The sequence below is a fragment of the Hyaloscypha bicolor genome (genome assembly GCF_002865645.1).
Source record: "Hyaloscypha bicolor E unplaced genomic scaffold K444scaffold_17, whole genome shotgun sequence".
In the NCBI taxonomy this organism is placed as follows: domain Eukaryota; kingdom Fungi; phylum Ascomycota; class Leotiomycetes; order Helotiales; family Hyaloscyphaceae; genus Hyaloscypha; species Hyaloscypha bicolor.
In genome coordinates this window covers 1,985,600-2,013,028 of record NW_020194519.1, presented here as the reverse complement: position 1 = coordinate 2,013,028, position 27,429 = coordinate 1,985,600, and the positions used below count along the sequence as shown (strand labels likewise).

The window sequence follows — 27,429 nt, the reverse complement described above, 5'->3', positions numbered from 1 at the left end:
CCAATGCCGGATAAAGGCAAGCGCCGCTGGCAGTGGGGGGTGAGCAGCCAGTAGGAGGCCCGCGATGTGAAACGCGCAGGTCTGCCAACCGCCGCTTTCAGGGCATTCCACGTCCTTCCATCTCGATACACCGCGCGCGGCCATTGGCCAGCAGCCAGCTTGGCTGTGCACGCCTGCCAGCCAGCCTGCCTGCCTGCCTGCCTGCAGTGCCCGCCGGCATGCGCGGAGCCCTGTGGTTCTCCTGGGGCCTGCATTGGCGGTGCATCATGCGCTTTACCTATTCCAGCGGGCACGTCGTCTTGTTTGGTCGCGCGACTCTCGCCGGCCTTGGCGTCGGAGCCAAACCTGGCCGGCCAGCGGTTGGCAGCGAATGTTCCAGCAGGTTTGGCTGCCACGCTCACGCTGTCCAGGACGGTCGGTCGTTCGCTGATGGGCTGCAGCCTGCTGGAGCATTCGCTCCCAGCCTGCCAGCCTGCCAGCCTGCCAGCCTGCAAGCCTGCCAACAGCTGCCGGCCAGGTTCTGGAACACCAAACTTGCCGAGCTCAACTCCAAGGCTCGACTCCACCGAGCTCGACTTGGCGTCGGCCACAACGCGCCCGCTTCAATGCTTGCTCTCTCGCCCTTCTCATGCTCCGATAACCGCGAGTCCTCAGTCCTCCCCGTGACCCAATCAAACTCAATTTGGCAATGTGCAATTTTGGGTTTGGCCACGAGGCCAGACTCCAGAGGAGGGCCCCCCGTAAGGCCCCGTCAAAGGCGTTTCCAAAACGTCAGCTCTCCAGAGTCCAGAGTCCATCCAGCCTTTCCGGTGCTCTCCTGGTCCCGCAGAATCCGCTGGAAACATCCAACGGAATCCTTCCACGACGCCTTGCCGCCCCCCCAATGACATATCGCAATCTTGCTTAGAAAGGGCTACGAACGGGTCTGCTTCTTTGATCTCCAAACTGAGACTGCGCGGGGTCGTGTGACCCGACCTCGCCAGACCCGCGAGCGTGAAATGACCCAAACGGGCTCCTAAATGAATCTTTCAATGGAAATCCGTCGAAGTTCTTTGATACCGGGTGATCAAATCACGGTGATCATCTGTCACGCAACGCAGGGAGTTGCCGGACTCCCTGCCCAACGATCATTCCTCGAAGCTCTACTGTAGATGTTCCAGAGGCACAAGGAGCACAAGGAGCACAAGCTCACCCAAGATATCGTCATCAATCAGCTCACAGCCTTCATTTCCGCACAAACCATGAGTTTGAGCACGTCCTCATTGATGTCATCGGCGGTTTCCGAGGACCCCGCGTTACGAGTTACGAACCTACTCCGTACGAGGGGAAAGGGGTGAGTTCGAGTTCAGAGTTTAGAGTTCAGAGTTCAATTGCGGTCCCCGAGTTCCCCAAAGACCGTCCATTGCATTTGCCGTGATGAAACCCCGTCCGCAGTGAGAGGATCAACCACAGCACTCGGCGCCCATCAAGACTGGTAGTATACCTTGTTGCTCCATGCTCTGGTCCGACTCTGCTGCATCTTCGATGTGAGATGGCAAGGTTTGTCGGCGTCCTCCAGCCAAGACCTTGCCTGCTTCGGATCGCGTAGTGGCTGTACTGTATCGAGAAACATCTAAAAATGCCTGAATGCAAACGCTAGCGGAAACCTATCAGGAGTAGACGCCCTACACCTCCGCTGGCCTACTATCCCCCCCCCTAAACACTTATAGTGGGTCCAACATTCGCCTCACTCTCATGCCACGATTCACACCACTAAAGGCACGCAATGAGTCTTTACCGCTTTCTACTTCGAGTGAGCCAGTACTCACTGGGCTTTCTGCCGCTCTTATAGTGCAAGTTGTACTGTAAGCTAGAAGCTTCTACGTGCTCTGATTGGCTAAAAATGGGGTGAGGCGTGGCGTGAGTGAAGCGTGAGAGTGTGGCGAATACCGGACCCACTATAAGTGTTTAGGGGGGGGATAGTAGATCTACACAAGTACTGGCTGGATCTGAAGATCTGAATGGCTGGATCGAAAATTGAAACGTCTGACTCGCCTATCATTCCATCATCCAATTTACTTCGTAGATTCGACGCCTTCAGCAACGCTCATGCGTGTGCGCGTGTGCTCAACTTCGTCCTAGACGATAGTTGGACAATCATTCGCGTCTGCACGCGTCGAACTGCCTTTCTTCCCTAATATGCTCGGGGCTTTCAACTCGTGGAACGTTGATCACTCAATTTGGCTTTTGTCAGGCGTATGCTGCAGGATATTCGATACAGCAAGATGTCATCCCACCAGATCTTGACTTGCCCCAGAGACCCTGAAACTTCTCAGGTTCGCAGCCATGCGGTCCCACCGCCAGTCCTCCCCCCTCCCCCCGGACCAGTCCCCAGCCAAAACCCAGCCGAATCGTCTCCGCATCCGCCATTGCACTATCGTCCAGATTGACGGACGCCACTCTGTCCAAACCTTACAACGGTACTCCGTAGGCGAGCTCCCGAAGGTGAACCGTGAGGATGTGGCGCCTCCAGGGAGCAGCATCACTCATCCACTCCTCGTCCAGTCAGGCAGGGTACACATCGTGCGTCTTCCGAAACGAATTTGAAAAGCCGAACAAGGGCTTCGATTCCCCAGTAAACCTTGTCAACACTTGTTGAACAGCAGATCTCCTTCAAGGTGCATCGTTGTCGGCGCTCCATCCAACGGAAATCTTGCGCACAGCCTTCCCGCATCAACACAACCCCACAATTGAGTTGTATCTGATACCAGATCGTAAGATGTTTCCCCCAGTGACAGTTTCAAGAAAACGTGAACAAGACTCTTACGAGTACTCGCCAAACGTGCAGCGATGAGAGAGAAACTCTTTCGCTGAAACTACTGCAATACATACGCAGCTTTGGATTGAGAAAGAAAGGTCTTCCTCGAATCAAAGTCCCAAAGTCACTCGACTTCCAAAACGGGAAATGCATGCTCCAGATCACGCCCAATCTGCCACGCTGCAGCTAATCTACGGGCAAGAGCGGAACCACAGGACGTTCCCGTTCTCCACAACTGCAGTTCCTGAAGCTAGATTTGCTTCTGCTGGGCTTACCGCACCAGCCGAAGGTATTTTTTTGCTGCAGAAGCTGAGAAGATGTCCCTGTATCGTGCCAATACAGTAGTGCGCAAGACTCAAAGTCTTGTTGTACTTTCCAACCTCTCCCGTAGTGGGGCCGCCATTCGTTGGCTCTTTATGCAGGTGCAGAGCAAGCACGTATCAGTGGACCACGAGGGGAGGTTGGCAAATCCGCTGTCGAAATGCTTCCCTCACCGCCATCACAATCTTAAGAAAATATGAGAGAGGTAGGCCAGAGAGCTGGACGTGGAGGGAATTCGGATAACCTTTCCGGAACCGTTTTGTCATGGACGAGTGCAGTTCACTGGCGCGGACCTCGCCCCGCAAGGCGGCGTCGAGAAACATGCAGGAAACAACTTCAACCAACCCACCACTCATTTTAAAGGCGACGCCCTCATGCGCGCTGCTGCATGTTGCTGCATAGCAAAACCAAGATCATCACTGGTTTAGATCCGACCATTCCCGATTCTGACTTTGCCATTCGACAGCTACTTGGGAAAATTTTCTGCTGCTCACCGCCATCTTGGTCCGAGGAACCTATATTTGATCGACGAAGCAGGCAAAACTGTTCCGAGAAGAATGGCAGTCTCACTCGAGGTTGAAGTCGTCCTCCTGGACATTGGTAGGTTCGTCCCGCCGTTGTACTTTGGCCTCTTTCCTTCTAGATGAAGGTAGTGGTAAAGGGGCCAATTTCCCAGCTCGGGTCACGAGTATCACAACAGAGCTGATACTGCGATGTAGAGGGGACAGTATGCCCTATAAGCTTTGTCAAAGATGTTCTTGTGAGCAATCTTTCTTCACCCTCTACCTGCTGCTTCGGAGTCGGGAATTGCACTCCGTGGGATATGTCCTTCCCTTGCGCAACCGTCCTGCCAGACTCGGATCACCGTGATCCAGATCAAATGCCAAAGACAGTTCAATGCATTATTTGCAAATGCCGTTGGGTACGGCAACGCAGTTGCAACCGATCATCACGCACGAGAAGTCTCTGGTCTATGATGGGTCACCTGGAGCTGCACAAGTGTTGCGATCTAGAAGAAGCTTTTTTTGATTCGCCACCGCAGTGGCTGCTGTCCCTCTTCTGCATGTATTGTCCCGATACGAGGGCACGAGAGGGCACGAGAGGGCACGAGAGGGTAGTTTCCCGCCACCCAAAACTGCGGTTGGTTGCATCCTGCATGTTGAAAAAAGAGAAATTCTCCGCGCCCCCTCTGTATGGTCAATGCAGATACGCATCCCTCCACGAGACATGAGGGACGAATGAGCCGCTGGAAAGCCAGCCACTCTATCCAACTTCTTGTCTCACTACAGGACGAAGGCAATCTCCACCGTTTATTCTCTTATCGAGTGATTCTCACAAGTCATGTCTCTCCATACCCCAAGACCCTGCATACGCCATCTTTTACCCCGCAAAGCAACCCATTTCTTTCGCTCACTTGACCCAACCACTAACCCCTCTGTCAGTATCCGTACTCCGTCCAGGCCTTGCCCAACGTCCTTGCCACGCAATGGGATTCTCCCTCCTTCGCCACCTACCGGAACAGATTCCCGGAAGAATATTGCACCTCTCGAGAAGGCCTCTCCGCCCATTTCAACGACCTGATCTCCCGTGACGTGAAAATATCCTACCTGAAGGATCTCCAAGGCTACCTCTGGATCAAAGGCTACGAGTCTGGCGAAATACGATGTCCGCTCTTCCCTGATGTCCACCCTTCATTCTTGAAGTGGCAGAAGGCAGGTGCCTCGATCGTCATCTACTCATCGGGTTCCGTGGCAGCACAGAAACTCCTTTTCCAGTACACCAACTCGAAGCCGGACGCGGATCTCAGGCCATTGATCAGTGGGTACTTCGACACTGTTAACGCCGGCATGAAGAAGGATGCGAGCAGTTATCGAAAGATAGCTGCAAGCAGGAAAGAGGATATTCGCAAGTGGTTGTTTCTGAGCGATAGAGTTGAGGAAGTTGAAGCAGCGAAGGAAGCCGGAATGCAGTCACTCGTTGTGGTCAGGAATGGGAATGCGCCATTGACCGAGGAAGAGAATAAGAAGCATGAGCTCATTGCCAGTTTTGATGAGATCAAGATTGTTAGGTAGTCCGTGAGGAGAATGCTTCATGAGCAAGGCAGAGCTACCCTGATTCTCCAATAGAGGTCTTGAAGTCAGACATAACGATCATGAAAGTAGACATCTTAATGTATTGACGATTGTCCCAGATACAGTATGAATCCTCTTTCAGCGCTTCCCCTTCCGGCTCCTTTTTTGTACCTCGAGGCGATTCACCTCTCATATCAAAACAATGAACTTTTGCTTTCAATAAGACCCAAACTGTGTTTGGCAACTCATACAGCGCAAGATTCCCAATCCTCTCCGCCCTTCGGGGTGGATCAGGGGCTAATGGTTGAACGAAGCCCCTCGAGGTTATGCGGGCTTGAAGTAAATCAAGATTTGAAGACCTGCGATGGAGAGAAGATATAGGTCTCACGATCAGGGAAGAGCAAGCTATCACCATTGAATGACAAATTCAAAGAGGTCCACAGAGTGCACAGAACGGATATGGACGAGGCATAACTTCGTAAAATGTCCACATGAGATGCAACAAAGAGTTTGGCCCATTACCCAAATGACGCTATGCAGATATTACAGACAATGCAGATGCAAATGCAGAAGTGCTAAAAATGCAGAGCACGATACGCCACCCCACAATATCTTCCCACACCAGTCTCCTCTCCTTCCAGCCAAGCAGCCACATCTCCTTCTCATCACTCAGCGCCAATCATGCTCTTTGGCAGGAATGCCCATACGGTTCCCACGGTCGCAAGTGTAGAACACACCACGATCAAAAAGTAATCCAGTAGCCTCTCTTTCCAACCGACCTCCTTCCCGAAGATTTTCAGATAGAACATCAGAGGCAAAATAACACAAATCGTGAAGCAAAGGGTGCTCCCCATAAACGCCATGATGCTATCAAATGCTGGGAACACAATCGCTATTGTGACAAATACTACAATGACGAAGACACGGATGGCGACTTTTAGGATTCCTCGAGTGTAGCTGGAGAGGCCTGTGAGAGGTTCGGAGTCGGCGAGGGAGTAAGCGTCGAGGCCGCAGATGACTTCGAGGGTGGAGACGATGGGGCGGGCGTTGAGGGGAACCTTGGTGAGAGGGATGATGGCGATGAAGATGCTGAGGATTATAGAGAGGACGCGAGGGTAGCCGGAAGTATCGATGATGTTGGCTGTCAGCTCGGTCATGACGCCGTCCCCGAACATGAGGATGCCTGCTACGGCTGTAGCGCAGTCGAGCAAGTACTATAAATAGTCATTAGATAGACGTTCAAGCGAAAGTGTGGAAGAAGACTTACAGTAAACGTAAATGTAACTTTTACGGCCCGCTTGAATTTGTAGGGATGTCGCATATCTCGATAGATATTTGGGAAGACGGAGTGACCGCCCCAAGGCGACATCAAGAGGCCGAAAGAGAGCGGTAAGGTCAACCAATTCGCGGGAAAGAGGTAGGTTACGGCCGGTTCGCGGAGAGAACCAGGCGTATGAGGCTTAATGAAGCCGTCAATGAAGACTATTGAAACGACTGGAAAAAGATCAGTCAGTGGATAGACAAAACCATGTATTATTTCGAAGGTAGCCAATATAGATGGCCAAGACACGACCAAGCAAGAAAGAGACTTCCCCAACGTCCAAGAGGTTCTCGAGATTTTGGCGTTGCCATGGATGTCGGGGGGATCTCTGCTACCAGAAGGAAACAACAAAGGAGAAATACTCACTGCAGAAACATGAAAAGATCCCAACCACACTGCTGAAACTCAGCAGTCGTAGTGGAGCAAAATTCAGGGGTATCATTAAAAGACCACACACAATCTTCCACTCGACCACACCTACACCTGGAATCAAAAGATCAAGGGTATCCGCGAAAAGAACAACCAACGCCACGCACGCAGCTAATAACTCCAACGTAAAAAGGATGCTGGTAACTATTCGTGCTTTTTGTCCAAACGATATGAAAGCAAGATCTGCAAAGGTGATCAGACTGGCGTCTACATCCATGCACTTGGCTAGAAGTCGTGCAGTGTAGGCCGTAACCACGGCTGAAAGTAGCAGAAAAATCATTCCACAAATCCAACCTGCGTACTTGATACCCAATGGGAGACTAAGAAGCCCAACTCCGATGAGAACATTAGTGGAATTGAAGATGGTTTGGGGAAGCGTGGATTGGCCATCCACCACCAAAATAACCTTCCCATCTTGCTCAACTTCTTTGACGAATAAAGGCTCACGTTCCCCTTCTATAATGTGAGCTGCATCAGCTTGTTGCTGTCTCCACAAGTTGCCAGCATGGATCATAGAGGATTCTCTCAATGCGGATTGCAAGGTTCCATAAGATGTCCCGTAGCTTCCAGCCAACGGTGTAGCTAAATGCGGTGCAATGGCAAATATCGAATGGCTTCCTCTCACATTTCCACCTGGCAAATCGCTGACTCGATGGCTGCTTTCTGACTCCTTGTGATGCGCAGGTTGAGAGGCAGAAGAGTCCATGTCGGGAGCCTCAGATTCGTCCTCAATAGCATTTTCCGAACTACCAGAAGCCTCCAGATGTGCCCGGAGGAGTGAGGTTCGTGCTCCACGCCCATACTCGGTACTGGTTCTGCCATATTCGAACGTTTCTTCCTCATCTCTCTCCTGGTCCGCAGATAGTATAAAAGAAAGGCGATGGGGCGTAGCTTCGATAAAAGTAGCTGCCCTTTGCCATGACTTCGCAAAATTTTCGATACTATTTACACCTCCAACGTGGGCGAGAGCATTAAGACGCAAGGCAATTGAAGACCTAGAAACCAAATCAGTTTAAAATTACACGGGGATGTTTCAGACAATTACCTCCGCCTTCGCAGGTCGCCTCCATGTTGATCGCCTTCGGATCTTCCCAGTAAATTGGAATTGGCAGATGGGGATCCAACGACTTGTTCATCGAAACGAATACTACGGCCACCAGCAGAGCTGACAGAATTCCTGTGAGACCCCTGGGGACCTTGGGGACCAAACTGGTACTCGTCCCAATTTGTAGGATTCCGCGGCATGATGTAATGCTTGTGGAGATTGGTAACAAAATTGCACCTTTCTCCAAGAGTACAGAGATGCACTGAGAGAAGAAACTGGAGCCCTGTGGTCCAGCGAGGAGAAATCTTCGAGAAGAGAAGTTGAAGGAATTGAGAACAAGAGGAGGTTTTGGGGCTATGAGGTTTCCTTATCTCGCCATTCGACAAGCGGCTTCTCAATGATCCGGGGTGGAGATCTCGAAGAACATCAGCCGATGAACGTGCAGCGTGGTGCGGGGCGGTCTGCGGACGGAGATGAGGGCTGCAAAAAGTTGAAGCGTGTAGCGAAGGATTTTTCTTCCGTCCTGGGTTTCGGAAGCTGTTTCAATTGAGTGCTGTGCGAGCTCAAAGGTGCAGAGCTGGAGCTCCCATGTGCAAGCCATAAACATAAATGGCATGGTGGGGCATCGATAAGATTCAAGTCAAAGCGCCTCGTCATAAGGAACTTTTCATCAAGTCCTTGCCGTGGCAGGGGGTTGGAGAAACACCGATGTCAGCCGAGCCCTTCGCTTCGTCACCATACTCGGTTCGAATTGGGCTTTGAAAGTTTCTGTAGAGAAAGAGAAAACCGTGTGAATGACCGGAACATTCAACTTCCCGTTTTTGAATGTTGCAAGTTTCCAGGCGGTTTGATAAATCTCGCATTTTGAAATCCCTTGCACTATGCACCTGTCTTCAATATGCCACCTGAAGCCCTCTCAGCACTTGATCGGGTATCATAAAACTCACCATACTCCTGAACACCGATGACTTTCAGCAAGTCCCTAGACAGAAAATTTCCATCCCTTGACGCCTAGCTGCAACACATCATCTCAGAACTATCGCAAAGTTGTTTCTCGATTTCCCGGACCTGATCTCCTCCTTCTTGAAAGCCAATGTCCTCTTTGCCGTCGGACGTTGCAACTGCCACATGTAATATACCAGCTTGTTCGAAAGCTTTTTCCTGGAGTTGACAAACCCCAGGCCCTTCAAAATAGCCTCCAGTCTGTCTTCATCCAAGTATCTTGAGTTCGTCACACAAGGTGCAGGGAGGACCAGAAACAAGCTTGGTAAAAGGTCACCAAGCTGTCCAGGATACTGGCGTGCCGTGAGAAATTCGAGAGTCCGTAGCAGCATCTGTCCTCGCCCAGCAGGGTCAGGAACGTAGTTCAGAACCAGGGAAAGACTGATGATGTCGAATTTCTCCCGCTCATCATGAGGGAGAGGACGTTCCATGAAATCCTGCTGAGTGATGCCTTCGGCCTGGCTGTTCAAATCGATTCTCGCCATGTCAAATAGACGGCTTTTGGAACAAGCATTGGCAACACTCAGAGCTCCAACCTCTAGCATCCGAAGTGACTTCCCTTCAGTGGATAGTTGTTTCAACGCCGGAACAATTGGCTCCAGCCATTCCATGAGTACTTTTGAACTGTCGCCTCCTCTTTCATTGGTCTGGCCGATGAGGCTTGCACGTTGATAACTCTCGATTCCACCTTGCAATTCCATTTGTTTTGCTAGCGCCACGGCTTTTGCATCGTCTCCGGCTGCCAGGGCTTTTGCTCTCTCTTTGTCAAGCGTGTGGTAAGTTCGGATGACATTTCTGGTTGCCTTGCTGGAGATTGACCTGGCAGGCTTGACGGTAGGAGGTCGACCTTGAGACAGGGACTTCAGTTTGGTATGCTTCTTCTTGTTGACCATATTGTAGAACCGAAAACCTGCTGGGTGTTTGGTTGACGAGGAAAATTGAGGTGCTCACGGGAGGCAAGTTCAAGGCTTGTCACGTGTAGAGCGCTCTGACCGCCTAAATCTGCACACAAATCGCACAACTTTTGAATTTCCCACATCGATTTATTTTCCCAGCGCCAACACCACGACGACAAATACTTCGCCATGCCTCCCAAGGATACCAAGAAATGTACAGTTTCCTTTCTGACCCATTGAAATTCTCTACATTATTGTTGCGCGGTTCTGCAACCCTGCAATCATAATCGAACTTTTTGGGCATCTCAAATCGAGATCTCTCACGATACGGCAACGATGAAGGGGAATGCGCACCAGCAGTAGCAGATATTGCGAGTTCTTCAAGAGCGATTGCTGATGCGTAAGTGACTACAGGTACTGCCACCAAGGGCAAAGGCAACAAGCAAGCCAATGCTGCTGCGAAGTCTGCCTTGAAGGGAGTACGTTCTCAATCTCCCCAGCGCCTCATCTCTCCTTGCTAACAAACGACCAGTCTCACTCTCACAAAGTCCGCAAGGTCCGTCTTTCGACAACTTTCCACCGACCCAAGACCCTCCAACTCTCCCGTTCGCCCAAATACCCAAGAAAGTCCGTTCCTCATCAACCTCGCCTCGATGAGCACAAGGTCATCATCCACCCTCTCAACACTGAGAGCGCCATGAAGAAGATTGAGGAGAATAACACCCTAGTTTTCATCGTCGATATCAAGGCAAATAAAAGACAAATCAAGGAAGCATTGAAGAAGCTCTATGATATCGATACTGTCAAGATCAACACCCTTGTCCGGTATGTAAAATCCAGTCCGGAATTAAATGTTATTGTACTAATGTAATGTCCTTAGACCTGATGGATCAAAGAAGGCCTTTGCTCGCCTGACCGCCGACGTTGATGCTCTCGATATTGCTGCGACGAAGCTCGCCATTGTCTAAATGTTTGCACATGCGCTTGAGGCGGAGTGATGAGAACTGGGGATTGAGAAATGGTTATGGATTTACCAGCACGATTCGTGGCTACGAATCTAGCGGTTGTCACTTGCATTCACAAGGCGTAAATGAGATACATACCAATTCAGTGTGCACAAAGTGCTTTCAGACCCCAATTTCAAGCTCCTTCGTGAGCGCATTTTGTGATTTCTTTCATTGAAGACTGAACCCCGTGTCTCATTTCATGCCAGCTGTAAGAGCGAAGTCTCTTCTCAATCGCCCTTAATCATACAAAACCTCTACTCGTACACACTGTTATCCTTCTATTCATAGCCCGATGGTGCCTAGGATCATAAACGAGATAGCTGTCCGTCCAACTCCCCTCATGACTGATTCCTCATATTGTCGAGATGTTTAATAACCGTCATATTTGCATCCAAGAATCGATCCACGCAATTCTGCGCGCAAGTCTCCTCATTCTTGTCTAGCTTCCCGCCCCGAATTGTACCCGTCACACATTTCTTCCAGCAGATATCCGTGAGGGAGTGGACAGCTAAGTAGAACGAACATTAGTTTTCCATGTTTTTGCAGGCTGCCACAATTGCCCAAAAGGAGAGCAATCTGGAACTTGTAGGAGCAGTCGAAGGAAACATTGAGGGATTTTGAAAGAGCTCGGGGAAAGAACTAACACTGTTGTATCCTGGCTTTCTGGCTCTCGTTGACTATAAATTGCTGAAGTTCTTGCTTGTCCTTTTCTGAAAGCTTTGAGAGGTCGATATTTTGCTCAAGGGCGGAGCTTGGTGAGTCCATGATTGTGCGATTGTCTTTACCGGGGACTCAAGGTGTGGTTGTTGCGGAGCTGTTTTGGTTGTCGAGAGAGATTGATGTTTTTTCTTGCGAAGCTCAGAAAGATCATGATGCCAGACACGTGATGAGACAGGGGTCCGCCACTTGCCTGAGTTTTTTAATCTCAACCACCAGTCAAACGTAACATCACAGCAACATCGGAAGATCTCCGGTCAAGCTGACAGTTTGGTCTCGGCACCATATCGCAAGCTTTCATTTGTTGTATGGAGCTTTGTAGCCTATATGAGAAGCCTAGTAAGCTGGCATTTTGGAAATAATTCGGGTTTCCGGATGTAGGAAGAGCGGGCGTGTCAACGGAGGACTCTGGTAGACTCCGAGAAGGTGCCAAATCCGATTTCTTCTTGGATGGGATTAGTGATGGCAGGAACCGGGATCACATTTCGTTTTATATATGTGTCTCCAAGTGGATGCCAGTTCTCTCTGTTCAGCAAACGTAATCTTACTGCAGTACACCGTACAGTTTCCTCCTTCAGCCTCTCTGCTTTCATTGAAACACCACACCCTTCAATATGCAACATTCTAGTACCCATCAAGTGGACTCTACCACAAGCCTCCATGTTGTCTCCTCTGGAACTCCTGATCCTCTCAAACCGACGCTCATATTCCTCCACTTCTGGGGTGGTTCATCTCGCACCTATTCAGCCACCATCTCACACCTCTCGCCACACTTTCACTGCATAGCTGTCGACTTCCGAGGCTGGGGCTCATCTACTGGGCCCAATGTACCTGGATCTTACTCCATCCACCAGCTCGCCAGCGATATCGAGACTCTTCTTCCTGGCATGGATGTCCAGGACTTCATTCTCGTGGGGCATTCTATGGGAGGCAAGGTTGCTCAGCTCATATCAGGCAGGAATCTCGTGAAAGGACTCAAAGGTATCGTGCTGATCGCTCCCGCGCCTCCAATACCATTTGAGCTTCCCTCGGACATGAAAGAGCAGCAATTGACAGCTTACTCGAGCGCCGCGTCGGCTGAGTTCGTCGCGAGGAACGTCCTCTCAGCTTCAAAGCTTTCTGACGTGACAATTTCAGCGTTGGCAGAAGACATGCTGAAGGGGAATGAGTTTGCCAAGGCGGCTTGGCCTGAGTATGCCATGAGAGAGGACATTGTTGAGGAGGCGAACAGGATCAATGTTCCGGTTTTGGTGATTGCTGGAAGGAAAGATATCGTCGAACCTGTCGAAAGAGTCAGAAAAGAAGTGTTGGAGAAGATTCAGGACGCTAGGATGGTGGTGATTGAAGAGTCTGGACATATGCTGCCGGTCGAAGTCCCCTTGTTGGTTTCGAGACATATTGAGCAATTCGTTGCTAGGGTTGTTGCCCAGGATTGGTCGAGGAAAGAAGGACTTGTAAGTCCCGGACAAAACTTTTAAGGAAAATCTGAGAAAACGTAAAGGCTCCTTTTTGCTTGCCTTTCTCTCTCATGTCGTTGCCGCCTTCCTTGTAAGGTTAGTGCGTCGTGGAGCGAGCAGTGCAGTCGATCTATGTACTACATGCCATGATAATATCCTCAAGAACCTTAGAAATTGTGCAAACGTAGGCTTTGCTATAATCCTCGTAACACTCTTCTATGTTAGTTTGGAAGTTAGCTTCATTTCTTGTAAAATATTTTTGTGCTGGCTGAGGGCCCGCATCTCAAGTCAGCACTCTAGCCACGGGGAGAAGATTTTTTTTCAAGATGATACCGAAACCAGGAGCCAAAATAGCAAAGGCTCGCAAGATAAGCTCATTCAATTGTTGGGTCAATCGAACCGGGCCATATGGAGGTGTCTTGCTACGAAAACCCCCATTATAGGTATCCTACACTGCATATGGTCCAACAACTCGATGTTGTTTAAAGCCGTCCTTTCTATATGGGTATATTTGCAACGGGCATCATGTCTCCTCGTTACGGAGCCCGGGCGCTCTATTATATAGTTAGTATTGTCGCTGTAAGGTGTTATATCTAAATATTGGTCTTGGGTTAAGCTCACCTGCCACCGCGTACCGGGCTCGGGTTGTTGTGGGCAGACAAATCCATATGTTGATATATACAGCCCAAGTCGTTTTCGCTTCATATATTTCTGATAATGAGCGTAATTAACATCCTTTGAATTGTGCCATGGCCCATTAACGGTCGAGAAGCATGGCCAAGAAGCTGTTTACAAACACGCCAGAGGGTAGGGTTCATTCCCTACTTGCCGTGATAAGAGTCCGTCGTGAAGCTATATTATTATTCATAGAAGGGCGGTGCCTACTCCCGACATCTATCACCCAACGGTACTTGACAAATTAATTACCCCAGTTTAAGGGAGTTCATTCATCCATGCGGTGCAAGTTTCCCAATCTATTTAACATGAACCATTACAATTATCCACAAACAAGCTTCCTCTCCAACAATCAGTCCGAGAACGATTCAGATTCGGAATCTGCCTCTCTGAACAACATAAAGTCAAACTTGCCATCCACCTTATCCCTAATTCTCTGCTTGATGTCAGATTCCTCGCGGTCACTAAGCGGGTTCTCAGCTTTCTGGTTCATAACTGACAATGTCAGACCGCGATTGGAGTCCTTCAGAGTTGAAATGTAATCCAAAATCCCATCGAATGAGAACGAGGTCATGGCTGATATGTCGAGCTTGCGGAGCTGATGAAGATTTGACATTCCACGCCAGAGGTTATCCGTAACATCGTAGCCTCCAAATGACAGATCCTCCAGGTTTGTCAGAACGGAAGAGAGATTCAGAATCTCGGATGTCCGGAAGTAATCGGAAGTGGAGAATAGGTTGAGATCTCGCAATTTGGTCAATTGGGAGATGGAAGATATCAACACGTCGATATCGTCTCGGAAGGCACCTTCTGGGTCTGCTTCAAGAGAGAGTGACTCAAGACTCGTCTGGTGGGACAATGCCCTGTGAAAGTCTTGATTTCCGACAACAGAGTACCCAACCACCTGCAGTGTTTGAAGGCGGATGTTGTTCCGCAAGCATACTTGCGTGAGAATTGCTGGACCACTTGCCAAGTTTCTTAAGAGAAGATCCCGGAGTCTTTCACAACGGCCTAACCACGCGATGATCTCTGGGAAGATATCGTTTTCTGTTGCCTCGAGGTTGACTGAACTATCGGAATGTATTTCGAGAGTTTCAAGGGCAACGCATTCTTGAAGCAAAAACAGCTTCTCAATCGCCTTCGATCTCAGGCCGTCCAGTTCCAACCTCTTCAACGAGGACTTGTGATGGTTCAGTGAAAGAAGTGTTTCGCGACCAACGGCGCCTGCGCTCAAAGCGGTAAACGATCGCAGACTATCTTTCTTCAGTCCACTAAAGAAAGAGGCCAAGTCTTGGTCTATGTCTGGCTTGAGGCTGCCGTAGAAAGTAAGGTCGTCAAATTTGGGGCAGTTGTTGGCAATCGAAGTAGCCACGCCCTCACTGAGGGCTGCTCCATCCCACAAAGTCATTCCTTTGAGCCTGGAGATACGACCAACCCACCGGGGCAAAGCCAAACCACTAATATCGCCTGAGATGTCCTCAAGAGCAACCGTGGCCTTGTTCTGGGTGGCTGCTGTGCTGACAAAACTGGTAATTGACTCTCCAACAAGGTCCAGAATAACAGGGACATCCAGCTTCTCGTATGATGCCTTTGCACTTCGAATCTTTTGCTTCATCGGCGTATCTAGAGTCCTCAGGAACTGGGCCATGTCGTCGGCAAAGAATATTTGCGAGAGTTCTCGGAACAAAGGGTCGTCAAGGGACTCAAGGAGCTCTGCAAGGTTTCGAAGATCGAGGGAACGAATGTAAAGGCAATACGGATATAGAGTATGTCCCATGCTGGATCGTATGATTGACTTCCATTGTAGAGCCCATTTAGAGGTTATCTTCTTGACAGCAGCTAATTTTTCTTCGAACGTTTGGTCGTTGGATGTGCTATTTTTTTCGAAGTCGGTTTCGTTGCCTTCGCCACTACTTCTGATGGGGCTTTCATCGTGGACCCTAGAGCTTGTTAGATCGCGTTCTTTCAACAGAATGAAAGGATATCCTACCGGTACATCCGCAGCAGCGCAGGCTTAACAAGAGACTTGCTTGACACGGCACATGCAAAGAGCGTACTGAAGTCTCGTTTGGCTGCAAGCTCCTCGCAGATCAAGTAGAGACAATCCGCCGGCAGGTCCTGCATAGTGGAAAGCGGAATTTCTGGAAGCTTCGTAGGCTGTAAAGTATAATGCAAAGTAATACCGAAGGCCAAATATCGTTCGTGGGAACGCCTAGTAGTAGTAGTAGTACTATTGTATGTTGAATCCTGGTGTTGATGTTGGTGGGATTGGCGATTGTGTATTTGTGGAGAACGCGGGGCAGCAAAAGCCAGTCGCGTCGTCATGCCCCTTGTGCGCGACTTTTTCGAGGCAACAATTGTTCCGCCACGAACTCACGAGTGCCGTGCAACGTCAAGGGGATTTTTCCGGGCATGCTGTGTGCCCAAGTAGGAACCTGGACGATTCGAATGTGTCGTGATCTAATGTTCACATTCTCAGTTTACCAGCCATGGCGGTATTGACGTTCACCATCAATCCTGATGCCCTGGGTAAGCTGCACGATGCTCTTGTTTGCCTGGGAAAGTTCAGCGAGGCCGTTTGCTTGGAAGCTTCCTCAGACAGGGTCAGTAGGGCCGTGACTGCTTTTAATAGTTTTCGTTGCTGAGTATTCCTAGCTAGTCTTGACTGCACTCAATTCTTCAAAATCAGCATACGCCTCTTTCACACTGCTGGGAAACAGGTTCTTCTCCAAGTATCATTATAGACCCTTGAGATCCAGCAATCAGGCAAAGGAGAAGTTCACATGCAAAATTTATAACAAGGTCAGCACCTTTGTTGGCTATTCTCTTCGTTTTCAGCATTGACTTTGGCTATAGGCACTCTTGTCTGTCTTCAAAGGTCGAGTTGCTGACCCGAGCAGGGAGAAGGACACTGCAGTTGAAAGATGCGATGTATCAGTTGAGGATGGTGAAGGTAAAACGAAGAGCCGATTCGTTATCAAGATAGTCTGCAGACATGGTATGTCTCTGCGTCAACTACCAATTTCAAGCAATTGACGTGTCCAGGCGTTCTCAAGACCTACCGTCTGACATTCGAGTCCGTTGCACCTATGCATGCCTTGTTTGTCAAGGAGAGTGCAAACAACAGTTGGTCGATATCGTCCAAAACTCTTCGAGAATTTGTCGAGCACTTCGGCCCAGGCACGGAGCAGCTTGATATCTACTCTGAAGATGGCCGCGTTAGCTTCACCAGCTACACGGAGAAGATCATGTCTGGAAACGGTTTGTTGCAATGTTCCAGAAATCCCTTGCATGCTGATTAAACTTAGAAATATTGAAGCAACCACTCCATACTACAATCGCCGTGGATACACTTGAGTTCGGCGAGTTCGCTGTTGAGGAGAAACTTCATATTGTCATCAGTGTCAAGGATTTCAAATCTATCATCGCACATGCTGGCATTACCAACACAATGGTTAAAGCTTTATACTCACGTCCAACAAGCCCAATGCAATTGACATACAGCGAAGATGGTATTCTGAGCGAGTTCATTCTCATGACTATTGGAGAGTCTCGTGGTGCTTCAGCCACACCAGCACCGAACGCATCAAGAGCAAACTCGAAGAGACCTGCATCAAGACAACCTTTGGAAGCGATATCGAGCCCTAAGAGGGCTGCCACCTCAATGCCACCTCCACCAACCACTGCCGCTCCGAATCTGGGTCGTGAGCCAACGAGAGCGAGAGTCTCCAGACCTTCTCCACCACCCCCACAACCTAGTCTTCAGTCCGAGGCCCTCTTTGTAACTGAGGCTGAAGATCGAAGATGGGATCCGACAAATTTTGATGAGGAGGAAGACGAGATGCTACTTTGGGATACACCTGGAGATAAAGTGAGGACAGCAGGTCGTTCGTTACACGGGGCTGATGCTAATTGAAATCCAGGAAACTGTGACGATGAATTCGGGACATCTCCAAACATCTGAGAACCAGAATCGAAGCACCAACGGTCATCCTGGATTGTCGGCGGAGGATGGCGAGCAGTCATACACAATCCCAACCCAGCGCCTGGCACCAACTCAGAACGTTTCAGAGGTACGTTCAAGTCCTTTGTTTGTGGCTGATATCATACTAATATCGGGTAGGTCCGAGGTGTGTTTGATTGAGGCCAAGAAGCCCGAATATTCAGATCAAACTACCAAATAGTGTGTTGCAATCTAGCATTTAACACAAAGCCGAAGACCGTGTGGTCATTCGCCAAAGCCCCCTGAGGGCCTGGGAACCGAAATTAGGCCTCGGGTAAATAGCTGAGTGAACTAACTGTTCTGGATGAGGCATTTCAGGGAGTGATGCACACCCAACTTGTAGCACATCCAGCTCCAATATTCGAGATCTTGCTCCCTGGTGGTAGATATTGAGATGATGCAATCACATTCCATTTCCCTTTCACATCTCCATTTGTTGTACCTGGTCCGCAATTTCCATGCTCTCCCCAACCCCAAGCCAACACATTTCCGTTCATGGTGAGTCCCAGAGCGTGCTCACTTCCAATAGCAATTTGTGAGAGAGTTGGTGGTCCAAGAGGACTCAGTTGTCCGTGATCATCTCTTCCCCATGAAATTAACTTCCCATCTTTGTTCAGGACGAAGATGCTACCCCAGCTGGCGCCTACATCCTTCCAACCATGTACTGCAGCTGGTGCCGCCGATCTCACACTCCATTTGTCGGAGCCCAGAACTGCATGTTTTCCACTCTCAGTCTCGCCGAGGATGTATGTGAATTCGCGTCCACAGACAGCTCGGAGGGCTTTGAAACCAAGACCGGTAATTTTACGAGGAACGTAAATGATTCCCTCCGGCTGGCCCAACTGTCCTTTCCGCCCACTTCCCCATCCATAGACGTCTCCATTACTCAGAACTGCGACAACATGGCTGACGGAAGCCGCTAAATCGACGATCTCAAGATTTTTCGGAGGAAAATCTTTGATTATCTGAGCCTTAGAAGATCGAAATAAGAGCTCTCCTTGACCAAGTTCCCCTTTGTTTCCAATACCAAAACTAGAGACCTTGGTTGCAAGTCCATCCTCGTCTTTTTGGACGATTATAGAAGCCTCCCAAGAAGCAGCACAGAAGATGACGGGTGAGCTTGATTTAAAATCTTCCGTACTCAACCGGGCTCTGTAAAACTGGGAATCAGAACGCTCTAATTCAGATATGAGGCCGCAAGCTCCACTCGAGGAGTCCCCAGAACAATAAAGGCTTCCAGAAGATAGCAGTAGAGTGTGGTTGCCTCCAGCTTTGACTTCAGAGATGGGTCCAATGTTTTCGTCATCAAATAGTACTTGTTTTGGGACAGACACGTCTTCTTTGTGGCCGATTCCTAGCTGGCCGGAGCCGTTAGATCCTATGGCATAGACGGTGGCCATGGTTTTCGGCTCACTTGATGTTCATCGATGAGATTTTGGTTTGAAGGCACGTGATCTGGGATTCATGCATATTTCGCCCTAGACCATTTTCAGCACGGGCACAGGCAATTTTCTAAGCGAGCACCCACGAAAGATTCGAGAATTTCCACTTGCGAATTTCATTCTTCAACGACAACCATCGACAACCGCCACGATGCCTGCCAAGAAACAAACCGGTACTGCCTCCAAGGAGCAGGTCGCAAAGACGTACGGCCCCCCAATTCCCTCGAAGAGCTGATCGAAATGCGTTGGATTCAGTTTTAGTCGTTGTCCTCTCGCTGGAGCACCATGGTTGTCGAAAGTCAGCTCCAGAGTGACCGATACCTGGCTGCCAGCTCGATTCTTCCTGAGCTACGCCCTCGCCGATCTAGGTCTCACCAACTTGCATCACGAGAGTGGTAGTATGGGGTCTTGAGGTTGAAGACTCTGGTCTTCTCCTTTAAAGTCATTGCAGCGCACAATCAAGTAGTACCAATACGTTTTGCGGAGGTACGAAAGTATTGGCCAATGTGCTTCGCATCTTTCTTGGACTTTGTCCGAGGTCTTGTCTGCTGAGAATGGATGTCAGTTGGAAGAACCATCTTGCTCCCTCTCGGGAGCAAAGAGCGGATCGATCCTTGATTTTCTCACTGATTAAAATCATACCTTCGAGTTAGCCACTGCGAGAATGCCGCGCTTTAGCTGCAATTCCCATTCGGCGCTCTTCTCCATACATTTGTATGCGGGACAATAGACTAATCCGAAATAGGAGCGTCCCGACTGCCGACCAAATCCTCGTTCCGGAGACTCTCTTGAAGAAGCGCAAGAGCCAGGAGAAGGCGAGAGAGGAGCGCTCTGCTGAACTTGAGAAGAAGAAGAAGGTTCGTCGATATTTCATAAATACACAGGCTGGCATGGAAGGACTTTTATGATGCATAACACCACTTTTGCGGCTAGACACTGTCGATGCTGTCGCTAAATTAACCATCTTTCGGGTCTGAATTGTCAATGAAGATGCCCCCTGTGTATCTTTGATTTCATTAAATCTTCATGACTGATTCGTCTTCACAGGCCCAAAAGGAGAAGCGCGGTGTCATCTTCAAGCGTGCCGAGAAGTACGTTAAGGAGTACCGTGATCAAGAGCGCGAGAAGATCCGCCTTGCCCGTTTGGCTAAGCAAGATGGTGCTTTCCACATTCCTGCTGAGGAGAAGTTGGTCTTCGTTATCCGTATCAAGGGGTAGGTGAACATTTGACTGCTGTCTCGATCAGGCACTCACAAGAATCCAGTATCAACAAGATCGCACCAAAGCCCCGAAAGATCCTCCAACTCCTCCGTCTCCTTCAAATCAACAATGGTGTCTTTGTCCGCATGACAAAGGCCACTCTCGAGATGCTCAAGGTTGTCGAGCCATGGATTGCCTATGGATACCCTAATCTGAAGACTGTTCGTGAACTCATCTACAAGCGTGGATACGGAAAGGTCGACAAGCAACGCATTGCTCTCACCGATAACTCGATCATCGAAGCCAACTTAGGAAAGTACGGCATTGTCTGCATGGAGGACTTGATCCACGAGATCTTCACTGTCGGACCCAACTTCAAGCAAACTGCCAACTTCTTGTGGCCATTCAAGCTTTCTAACCCAACGGGAGGTTTCCGCGCCAGAAAGTTCCGTCATTTCGTCGAAGGTTCTTTCTCCCTTCCCCCCTTTTAAACGTTGCTAACTATGAAACTTTCAGGTGGTGACTTGGGCAACCGCGAAGATAAGATCAATTCTTTAGTCCGCCAGGTTTGTGTTCTGTCAAGGATTTTCATTTCGCCAGTGCTGACTTTTTTTCAACAGATGAACTAGACATGTTGTGGATGATTCTCCTGGGCTTGTTGACTTGCTTTAGCTAGGGCTTGCATTGGCGTAAACATCAAAAGAATGAATGACATTACAAAGCAAAGTTTGAATTCCACTGATCGATCATGCATCTATGTGACATTAGACGTACACACATTCTACGATTATCTTTTCCTTGTTCCAGTTAAGCACGTACATTAGATGGATCTAATGCAGTGATCATTAGCTTATGAATGTCAAAAGTGTTCGAGCACCTTCATTCCACCATTCCGTAATCATATGCGATTTTGTCGCCGAACAGCCGGCATACTGTTGCTCAATACATTCTATTCCCTGGCCATTACACTTCTCACACTCAAGCTGGCGGTCCACATATGGCTGGGAACTGTTTTGAGACGGCGGCTCTCAAGCTTTGATATCAAAGCTCGTCCCACACCCACAGCTACTCGTTGCTAGCGGATTATCCACAATCTTGAACTGGCTCCCAATCAGCTCCATCGTAAAATCAATCTTGCTTCCCTTCAAAAGCTCTAGACTGGGCCCATCCATCACAACCTTAGCCCCCGATCCATCATCGGCTGCAAATACTGTATCATCCTCATCCAACTTTCCAACTTTCGCATCGGCTGGCTTCGTTCCATCCTCTGATGTTGATGGCGTATCATTTGGGTCACCGGACGATGTGTCGAATGCTGGTGATGACACTTCTTGAGTCGAGCTCGAGAAGAATGATTCTACGGGCGGGAGGGTTGTGAGTGACATTAAGTATTGGAAGCCATGGCAGCCACCACTTTCGACCTGGATTCGAAGGGCGAGGTTGGGGTTCGAATCTTGAGACATGATTTCTTTAAGACGCTGATATCATCATGTTAGCCACCGGAATACAGACATATTTGAAAACTGAGACGTACGTTCGAAGCTCGAGGTGTAATTTCAACACTCATGTCATTGCCATCTTCATCCTGGCGGGGGTTGAAGATGGCAGATATTTGTTGACGTCTCGAAGAGGATATGAAGGTCCTTTTTCCCGCTTGGATAGTTCGAGACCTAGGTCTGGCAACCCAGGCATTGTGTATAATAGACGAGGGAATACTGGGTACGAGGAAATCGAGGACTGGAAGCGGGGTGCTATGTATGTATCTTAGGGGAGTGAGCTGGAGAAATGCTCGGGCAGCGGACGAAGAGGTCGAAGCACTCAGCTGTGAGCAGCTTCTGGTGATACATCGAGTTGCCATGGTGGGTCGACAGCGGGGAGATGTGAATGCCGAAGAGCTTGAACAGGCGTTGGTTGAAATGGACATCAAAATTGAGGATGATTCAGCATATTTTGCCCTAGTGCTCAGCGGTGAACATTCGTAAAAATGCATAAATTACTGTCCCGATGGACGACGGGCTTTGAGAAGCCGATCCCGACAGAAAAGGCTGATCAATCAACAAAGTTTTTCAGCCAATCACAGAAGTTTGGCACAAGACTGACAAATCGTTGGCTGCTCTCTCGCATTTCGCGGTTTTGCCAGGTCGAATGCGAGAAGAGGCCCGAGCGGGGCATCTCTCCACATCACGCAACACTTCTTGCTGCCTCTAAACTTTGGCAACGGGTATATAAGATAAGTGAATTTCCTGATTTCTGTTGATCATCCTTTCGTAACATTTATCTCCTTCTCAATTACGCAATACATTTCCTGCTTTCAACACGCAGACAAAATGGTCAACATAAACCTTATCCGCAAGTCCAACTTGGCTTTCAAACTCTCAGGCCATGTATCGAGTCTGGTAGCTGTATTCGTCGGGGCCACTTCTGGCATAGGCCTAGGTACCTTGAAGCAATACGCGAAGTACGCCCAAGGAGGAAAAGCATATATCATTGGTCGATCAAAGAGCGCCGCGCAACCACTTCTGGACGAACTCAAGGAGTCAAACCCAACGGGAACCTTTGAGTTCATAGAAACGGAAATCTCCCTCATCAAGAATGTCGATCTGGCCTGTGATCAGATCAAAACGAAAGAGAAGAAGGTCGATATTTTGTTCATGTCACCTGGTTTTCTCGCATGGGGAGGCAGAATTGGTTTGTTCTGAGACCTTTCCTACACTTACAATACTAATAATCACCTAGAATCCGCTGAAGGAATCGATGTTCCACATGCTCTTCGCTATTACTCGAGATTGCGATTCGTCTATAATTTACTTCCCCTGCTCACTGAAAGCCCCTCGCCAAGGGTCATCTCCATCCTAGCTGGAGGAAAAGAGTCGGCGATCGACATCAATGATCTTGAAGTCCATAATGATTTCACATTTGCAAAAGCGGCTGCGAATGGCACCACTCAAACGACACTCGCATTTGAGGAACTGGCAAAATCGTACCCCTCGATTACCTTCATCCATAAGTAGGTTTTATCTCCAAGTATCATTCGAGCTATTTCCATTCTCTCACAGTTTCTTCGAAAGGATCTTGCAAAGAAGTTGTACTCTCAGATCTACTGCAAATCGAGAGCTTCCTCCAGAGGAAGTAAAACATTGTTCAGGCTCTCAGTTCTCTCACTGATAAGGCCATGCTAACTCGAAGATCAGATACCCAGGCTTCGTCGACACCGGCGTAATCGGCCGATTCCTGAGTACAGTCACAGGCCCGATGGCGATACCCGCTACGATTGCAAAGTGGGCAGTCTTGCCCATTGTGAATTGGTTCTCTACGACCATTGACGAAGCTGGGGAGAGGGGGCTGTTCCTTGGAACGAGTGCTAGATTTCCACCATCGAACCCAAAGACGGACTTTGTTGGCGTGGAGCTGCCGCAAGGGGTTGAGGTGGCTAGTGCTTCCGTTGTTAAGGATGGTGTGGGTAATGGTGTCTATCGGTTGGGGCCACTTGATGACAGTGCACCTGATGGAGATGTGTTGCCTGGATACAGGCTTGATGATGTGGGGAAGAGAGTCTGGGAGGAGACTCAAGCTCTTTGGGATCGGTGTCTCTCAAGAGCAGCATGAGTGACGGGGAGAAAGCTGTGGGATTTCGGGAAAAGTATTAAGCAGCGGTATGGTATACTAGAGTTTTGGATTTTCGGGAGGCATCATCCTGTGGGAAGGCGCTCGGTAGCATAATGTTCAGAGGATTTCTGGGGTCTTTAACCCAGGTCAGAAGAAATGAAGTGTGGGACTTGTACTTGTGAATTTGCATATTCGAAACGCCATAACCCTGACTGATGCCAACAACATCACTAGTCATATTCTTTCCCGAAACATCAACAGACGTAGGAGTGGGAATCATCCTGATTCAAGATACTCTTTAATTACTGTGATTCGAGGTAAATGTGCCATGTGATCAACCCGCAAGCCTTGGAACAATGAGGGCTAATTGTTCTTATCTAGCGCTATACTATCATTCAAGTTAGTGTTGAATGGGCCAGCAAGCCTTGGAACAATGATGCCTGGTTATTTGTATCAGGTAATATCTAGTAATTGCTGATTGTTCGTATCAAGCACTGTACAATGAAGAAGTAAGTCGGTTGACTAAAAGTCCATTTTCCTGGACTCAAACATGGAATACCCGTCGTTCAAGCAAAGACTCAAAGCGTAAATTTTCAGATTTAGAGACACATGGGCGTATGGAAGGACTGATGACGGAACTGTGGAGAGATGAGAAGGCCAATTTCATCCTATTGGGATCTTTTAATCTCGAGCAGGGCTTCTCTCTGACGGTGACACCTAATTACAGACCAGCTATCGGATTCCCCCAAATTGGAAAATAGGGCTTTCAAGGTCAGATCTGTAAATCAACACATGTCTGCAACAAATTGGATGAGGAATGGTGCGCAAGTGCTGGGATGGCGACCACATAGCCACATAGTAACTCTTAGCATTTCCATGATTGCACCTCTCATTCATCGCTCTATTCATCACTCGTGGGCTTATACATGATAGTAGTGACATACTTCCGCTTGTATCGAGTCGTGGCGGAAACAGCTAAAACGTTGTTCTTGATACTGGACGTAGCGAGATGATTGAGCACGGTGTGATTTGGCATAATCAACACACTGTTGTCATCTTTCATCGGTGTAGCTGCATTTAGGATTGGCTTTCCTAAGAATCCCGGAAGACTCGGGGGCGTTGGGAGCTTCTCAATCGCAGCTGCTGCGTATTGATAGGCAGAAGAGTCTTCCGCCTTGTCTAGATCAAGAAGGTACTGAGGAATTTGCGAAGAATACCGTCCAGGTGGCAAGACTTGCTTCTTCTTTGGAGGTGGTTTTACTTTCTTTTCCTTCTCCTCTACGGCAGCCTTGATCTCAGCTTGCGTTGAAGGAACCTGTGGTTGGGCTTCTGCAACAGGGGTTCCGGTAGCTTCCGTCGATGCAGGAGTATCACGAGGAATATCGTCAGCGCTGACCTCGATGTAGTTGACCAGGTTGTTGCCAAAGTCCACGGTGGTTGGAAGGTCTTGGGAGCATTGCATTACTCCATCAATAATGAACCTGACGTGGTGCGTTCCCGGTCGAACATGGATGATAGCCTGCAGGACACCAGGTTTGCCCTCACTTTGAATATATTAGTAACAAATTTGATGGGGATATGAAAAGTGAGGCGGCTGCCACCCGAGATAATCTGGTATCAACATACACTGGGTGTAATCTGTGCTTCTTGTTCCACTGGAATATTGTGCCTGTCACATAGACTTTGTCCCCTCCATACCGCCATTCAAAGGTGGTTGGTACAGTGGCCTTGGTCTTATCGACACGGAGCTCCTCTGCATCTTCCTCGTCGATTGTGGTATTGCTAAGTGCGGATGTGCGGCGAGGAAGAGGGTCATTATCGAGTGCCTCGACATCTAATACTGGAGCGTCAAGATCGGCCGGGGCAATGATGGGCGAGCCAGGTGTGTGCACCTCTTCCTCAATGGGAAGCGGTAGCCTGGGAGGCCGAGTAAGATGGTAGGACATGTCTTGTGTAGCAGGGGGGCCGGATGGTTCGATTGAGTTGGAGAACGATCTTAAGGAACCAGAGTCGGTGTTGGCAGCTGGTGTAGGAACATCGACGGGCTTGCTTGGCTGATCTCTCTGTACCTCCTTCGGCTCTGATTTCGATTGTTTTGTGCCCATCTGCGAATCACTGCTGTTGATGCTTTGGCTTGGGGACGGATGATTTAGTTGGGCAGCGGCATTTGATTGGGAATTGCGTGTGTGTGTCCGATGTGTAGTGGTGCTCGTTCCACGAGCCTGGGCCAACGATGGCTCTGCTGGCGCTCGTGAAGCTTGAATAAGGTTTCTTGGGTCTCTTTTGTGTTTCGCGGAATCAGGGGCAGGAGAAGATGAAGAGGAGTTGGGGTGCCTCGGGTTTTTCGAATTGTCCTGACCCATTTTCGAACAACGGTGTGGTCGTGTTTTTATTCACAGTTGGCAGTTGTGCATTGTGGCAGGAGCGATGGCAGAGAGCGAGGGCGAGGCGAGGCGTGGCGTGGCGTGCAACGGCGCAAGGGGCGAGAGAGGTCACTTGGAGAGACGTTGGTCGAGGATAGAGGAAGATTTCACACTGTGGCGAAGCTTCAGGACTTGTGGACGATGTGGACGAGGATGCTGGCAGCGGTCTTGATGGAAGCTCGATCTCCCACCCCAGCCCTTCGGTCGAGGTCCAGCTCAACCCCACAGCAGGGCAGGCTAGGCTGTTTGTTTGGGGTCTGTGCGCAGCCTTGTTCGTTCTGGCACTCTCGAAGCTTAAATTCATCTTGCTCTTCGACTGCCAAACATTGTCCTCTTCTATGTGCGGACATAACAATCAATTCCCAATGTCCGAGACACTCTTCGACAACGAATGTTCTGATCGGGTCTTCCTTCTGTAGATCGGCCATCGCATTTCACTCTGGTCACACCGTGCTCGCGAACATGACCTGGCTCTCGGTTTTGGGGAGTGTGCTCTACTATCTTTCGTTGCCATTCACTACCGTTTTCACAACCGTCTACAATTGGGTACTCATAGCTCTTGCCCCTGCTCTACATCTGGGACATTATTTGTTTTCGGGAATGCTCTTGCCACTCAGATTACTTGCAAAATTTGAGGTTGGTAAAAACATTGTTTCCATTGCACCTTGCTGACCATCTACGAGACTCTCTATATCTATTTGGGAGTAGCCGCCGTGATAGGACTTCTCACTGGCTCCATACTTCACATGTCCTCGTCAATCCTGGTGTCCATCTTCAATTTGACTCCAACGCCCGAAGAGATAGGCCGATCGGCTGCCTCCGTGAGAGCTGCCCGGGAGAAGAAGAAGCTTGAGCAGGCGTGGCAAAGCTCAACGACTAAAGTCGAATCAGGGAAATGGAAGGGTGAGCCTTCTACAGATAAGAAGTATTCTGAATGGCTGGAGATAGACCGGGACTTGTTGAGACAGACCATTCTAGAGGAGGACGATGATTCGGAGGAGGGGTTCTGATCGATG

At 49.2% G+C, this 27,429-nt stretch overlaps 15 protein-coding genes across 15 annotated transcripts; 8 read left to right on the top strand and 7 right to left on the bottom strand.

Moving 5' to 3' along the window:
• Positions 1–218: 218 nt before the first annotated feature.
• On the top strand, positions 219–1,337 carry K444DRAFT_660287 (uncharacterized protein; the record flags this gene model as incomplete). Its single annotated transcript, XM_024886440.1, has 2 exons — positions 219–740; positions 1,161–1,337. The coding sequence occupies 2 exons, from the start codon at positions 219–221 to the stop codon at positions 1,335–1,337; spliced, it is 699 nt and encodes a 232-aa protein (XP_024742061.1).
• A 2,064-nt stretch (positions 1,338–3,401) lies between these two features.
• Positions 3,402–5,190, top strand: K444DRAFT_660286 (2,3-diketo-5-methylthio-1-phosphopentane phosphatase; the record flags this gene model as incomplete). Its single annotated transcript, XM_024886439.1, has 3 exons — positions 3,402–3,718; positions 3,838–3,878; positions 4,561–5,190. Exons 1-3 carry the CDS (start codon positions 3,676–3,678, stop codon positions 5,188–5,190), a joined length of 714 nt encoding a protein of 237 aa, XP_024742060.1. The 5' UTR covers positions 3,402–3,675.
• A 540-nt stretch (positions 5,191–5,730) lies between these two features.
• Positions 5,731–8,298, bottom strand: K444DRAFT_214854 (uncharacterized protein). The gene is made up of 4 exons (XM_024871114.1): positions 7,986–8,298; positions 6,878–7,935; positions 6,458–6,684; positions 5,731–6,404 (listed from the first exon to the last, which is right to left on the bottom strand). Exons 1-4 carry the CDS (start codon positions 8,183–8,185, stop codon positions 5,856–5,858), a joined length of 2,034 nt encoding a protein of 677 aa, XP_024742059.1. The 5' UTR covers positions 8,186–8,298; the 3' UTR covers positions 5,731–5,855.
• A 712-nt stretch (positions 8,299–9,010) lies between these two features.
• Positions 9,011–9,880, bottom strand: K444DRAFT_582891 (uncharacterized protein; the record flags this gene model as incomplete). Its single annotated transcript, XM_024877812.1, has 1 exon — positions 9,011–9,880. The coding sequence occupies one exon, from the start codon at positions 9,878–9,880 to the stop codon at positions 9,011–9,013; it is 870 nt and encodes a 289-aa protein (XP_024742058.1).
• Positions 9,881–10,072: 192 nt separating this feature from the next.
• On the top strand, positions 10,073–11,019 carry K444DRAFT_660283 (60S ribosomal protein L25; the record flags this gene model as incomplete). The annotated part of the gene is made up of 4 exons (XM_024886438.1): positions 10,073–10,097; positions 10,298–10,362; positions 10,416–10,708; positions 10,764–11,019. 4 exons carry the CDS (start codon positions 10,073–10,075, stop codon positions 10,849–10,851), a joined length of 471 nt encoding a protein of 156 aa, XP_024742057.1. The 3' UTR covers positions 10,852–11,019.
• Positions 10,921–11,728, bottom strand: K444DRAFT_608827 (uncharacterized protein). The gene is made up of 3 exons (XM_024879458.1): positions 11,535–11,728; positions 10,987–11,398; positions 10,921–10,940 (listed from the first exon to the last, which is right to left on the bottom strand). Exons 1-2 carry the CDS (start codon positions 11,653–11,655, stop codon positions 11,229–11,231), a joined length of 291 nt encoding a protein of 96 aa, XP_024742056.1. The 5' UTR covers positions 11,656–11,728; the 3' UTR covers positions 10,921–10,940; positions 10,987–11,228.
• A 116-nt stretch (positions 11,729–11,844) lies between these two features.
• On the top strand, positions 11,845–13,251 carry K444DRAFT_608826 (alpha/beta-hydrolase). Its single transcript, XM_024879457.1, has one exon. It carries the CDS (start codon positions 12,222–12,224, stop codon positions 13,083–13,085), a length of 864 nt encoding a protein of 287 aa, XP_024742055.1. The 5' UTR covers positions 11,845–12,221; the 3' UTR covers positions 13,086–13,251.
• A 654-nt stretch (positions 13,252–13,905) lies between these two features.
• K444DRAFT_554728 (uncharacterized protein) lies at positions 13,906–16,001 on the bottom strand. The gene is made up of 2 exons (XM_024876666.1): positions 15,730–16,001; positions 13,906–15,679 (listed from the first exon to the last, which is right to left on the bottom strand). Exons 1-2 carry the CDS (start codon positions 15,861–15,863, stop codon positions 14,092–14,094), a joined length of 1,722 nt encoding a protein of 573 aa, XP_024742054.1. The 5' UTR covers positions 15,864–16,001; the 3' UTR covers positions 13,906–14,091.
• A 227-nt stretch (positions 16,002–16,228) lies between these two features.
• Positions 16,229–17,923, top strand: K444DRAFT_519796 (Rad9-domain-containing protein; the record flags this gene model as incomplete). Its single annotated transcript, XM_024873989.1, has 6 exons — positions 16,229–16,342; positions 16,395–16,541; positions 16,596–16,737; positions 16,785–17,000; positions 17,048–17,610; positions 17,663–17,923. 6 exons carry the CDS (start codon positions 16,229–16,231, stop codon positions 17,921–17,923), a joined length of 1,443 nt encoding a protein of 480 aa, XP_024742053.1.
• Positions 17,924–18,056: 133 nt separating this feature from the next.
• Positions 18,057–19,142, bottom strand: K444DRAFT_625738 (RCC1/BLIP-II protein; the record flags this gene model as incomplete). The annotated part of the gene is made up of 1 exon (XM_024882562.1): positions 18,057–19,142. The coding sequence occupies one exon, from the start codon at positions 19,140–19,142 to the stop codon at positions 18,057–18,059; it is 1,086 nt and encodes a 361-aa protein (XP_024742052.1).
• Positions 19,143–19,335: 193 nt separating this feature from the next.
• K444DRAFT_650677 (60S ribosomal protein L7) lies at positions 19,336–21,126 on the top strand (the record flags this gene model as incomplete). Its single annotated transcript, XM_024885652.1, has 6 exons — positions 19,336–19,388; positions 19,930–20,041; positions 20,232–20,398; positions 20,449–20,849; positions 20,901–20,950; positions 21,005–21,126. 6 exons carry the CDS (start codon positions 19,336–19,338, stop codon positions 21,011–21,013), a joined length of 792 nt encoding a protein of 263 aa, XP_024742051.1. The 3' UTR covers positions 21,014–21,126.
• A 286-nt stretch (positions 21,127–21,412) lies between these two features.
• Positions 21,413–22,242, bottom strand: K444DRAFT_625736 (uncharacterized protein; the record flags this gene model as incomplete). The annotated part of the gene is made up of 2 exons (XM_024882561.1): positions 21,413–21,862; positions 21,919–22,242. The coding sequence occupies 2 exons, from the start codon at positions 22,240–22,242 to the stop codon at positions 21,413–21,415; spliced, it is 774 nt and encodes a 257-aa protein (XP_024742050.1).
• A 375-nt stretch (positions 22,243–22,617) lies between these two features.
• On the top strand, positions 22,618–24,241 carry K444DRAFT_608821 (uncharacterized protein). The gene is made up of 3 exons (XM_024879456.1): positions 22,618–23,072; positions 23,121–23,391; positions 23,576–24,241. The coding sequence occupies exons 1-3, from the start codon at positions 22,712–22,714 to the stop codon at positions 23,988–23,990; spliced, it is 1,047 nt and encodes a 348-aa protein (XP_024742049.1). The 5' UTR covers positions 22,618–22,711; the 3' UTR covers positions 23,991–24,241.
• Positions 24,242–24,891: 650 nt separating this feature from the next.
• On the bottom strand, positions 24,892–25,936 carry K444DRAFT_519828 (carbohydrate-binding module family 48 protein; the record flags this gene model as incomplete). Its single annotated transcript, XM_024873991.1, has 2 exons — positions 24,892–25,530; positions 25,613–25,936. The coding sequence occupies 2 exons, from the start codon at positions 25,934–25,936 to the stop codon at positions 24,892–24,894; spliced, it is 963 nt and encodes a 320-aa protein (XP_024742048.1).
• Positions 25,937–26,875: 939 nt separating this feature from the next.
• Positions 26,876–27,423, top strand: K444DRAFT_520190 (uncharacterized protein; the record flags this gene model as incomplete). The annotated part of the gene is made up of 2 exons (XM_024874028.1): positions 26,876–27,049; positions 27,097–27,423. 2 exons carry the CDS (start codon positions 26,876–26,878, stop codon positions 27,421–27,423), a joined length of 501 nt encoding a protein of 166 aa, XP_024742047.1.
• Between the last annotated feature and the right edge of the window lie 6 nt (positions 27,424–27,429).

Coding starts and splice junctions, on each gene's coding strand:
- K444DRAFT_608827 (XM_024879458.1), bottom strand. CDS start 11,655: ATGGACTCACCAAGCTCCGCCCTTGAGCAAAATATCGACCTCTCAAAG. Junction 11,399..11,534: donor GAAAGCCAGGATACAACAGT/GTTAGTTCTTTC, acceptor CGTTCTACTTAG/CTGTCCACTCCCTCACGGAT.
- K444DRAFT_608821 (XM_024879456.1), top strand. CDS start 22,712: ATGGTCAACATAAACCTTATCCGCAAGTCCAACTTGGCTTTCAAACTC. Junction 23,073..23,120: donor CGCATGGGGAGGCAGAATTG/GTTTGTTCTGAG, acceptor ATAATCACCTAG/AATCCGCTGAAGGAATCGAT. Junction 23,392..23,575: donor TCGATTACCTTCATCCATAA/GTAGGTTTTATC, acceptor CTCGAAGATCAG/ATACCCAGGCTTCGTCGACA.
- K444DRAFT_214854 (XM_024871114.1), bottom strand. CDS start 8,185: ATGCCGCGGAATCCTACAAATTGGGACGAGTACCAGTTTGGTCCCCAA. Junction 7,936..7,985: donor GGCGACCTGCGAAGGCGGAG/GTAATTGTCTGA, acceptor TTTGGTTTCTAG/GTCTTCAATTGCCTTGCGTC. Junction 6,685..6,877: donor GATCTTTTCATGTTTCTGCA/GTGAGTATTTCT, acceptor ATCTTTTTCCAG/TCGTTTCAATAGTCTTCATT.
- K444DRAFT_608826 (XM_024879457.1), top strand. CDS start 12,222: ATGCAACATTCTAGTACCCATCAAGTGGACTCTACCACAAGCCTCCAT.
- K444DRAFT_554728 (XM_024876666.1), bottom strand. CDS start 15,863: ATGCAGGACCTGCCGGCGGATTGTCTCTACTTGATCTGCGAGGAGCTT. Junction 15,680..15,729: donor GCGCTGCTGCGGATGTACCG/GTAGGATATCCT, acceptor AACAAGCTCTAG/GGTCCACGATGAAAGCCCCA.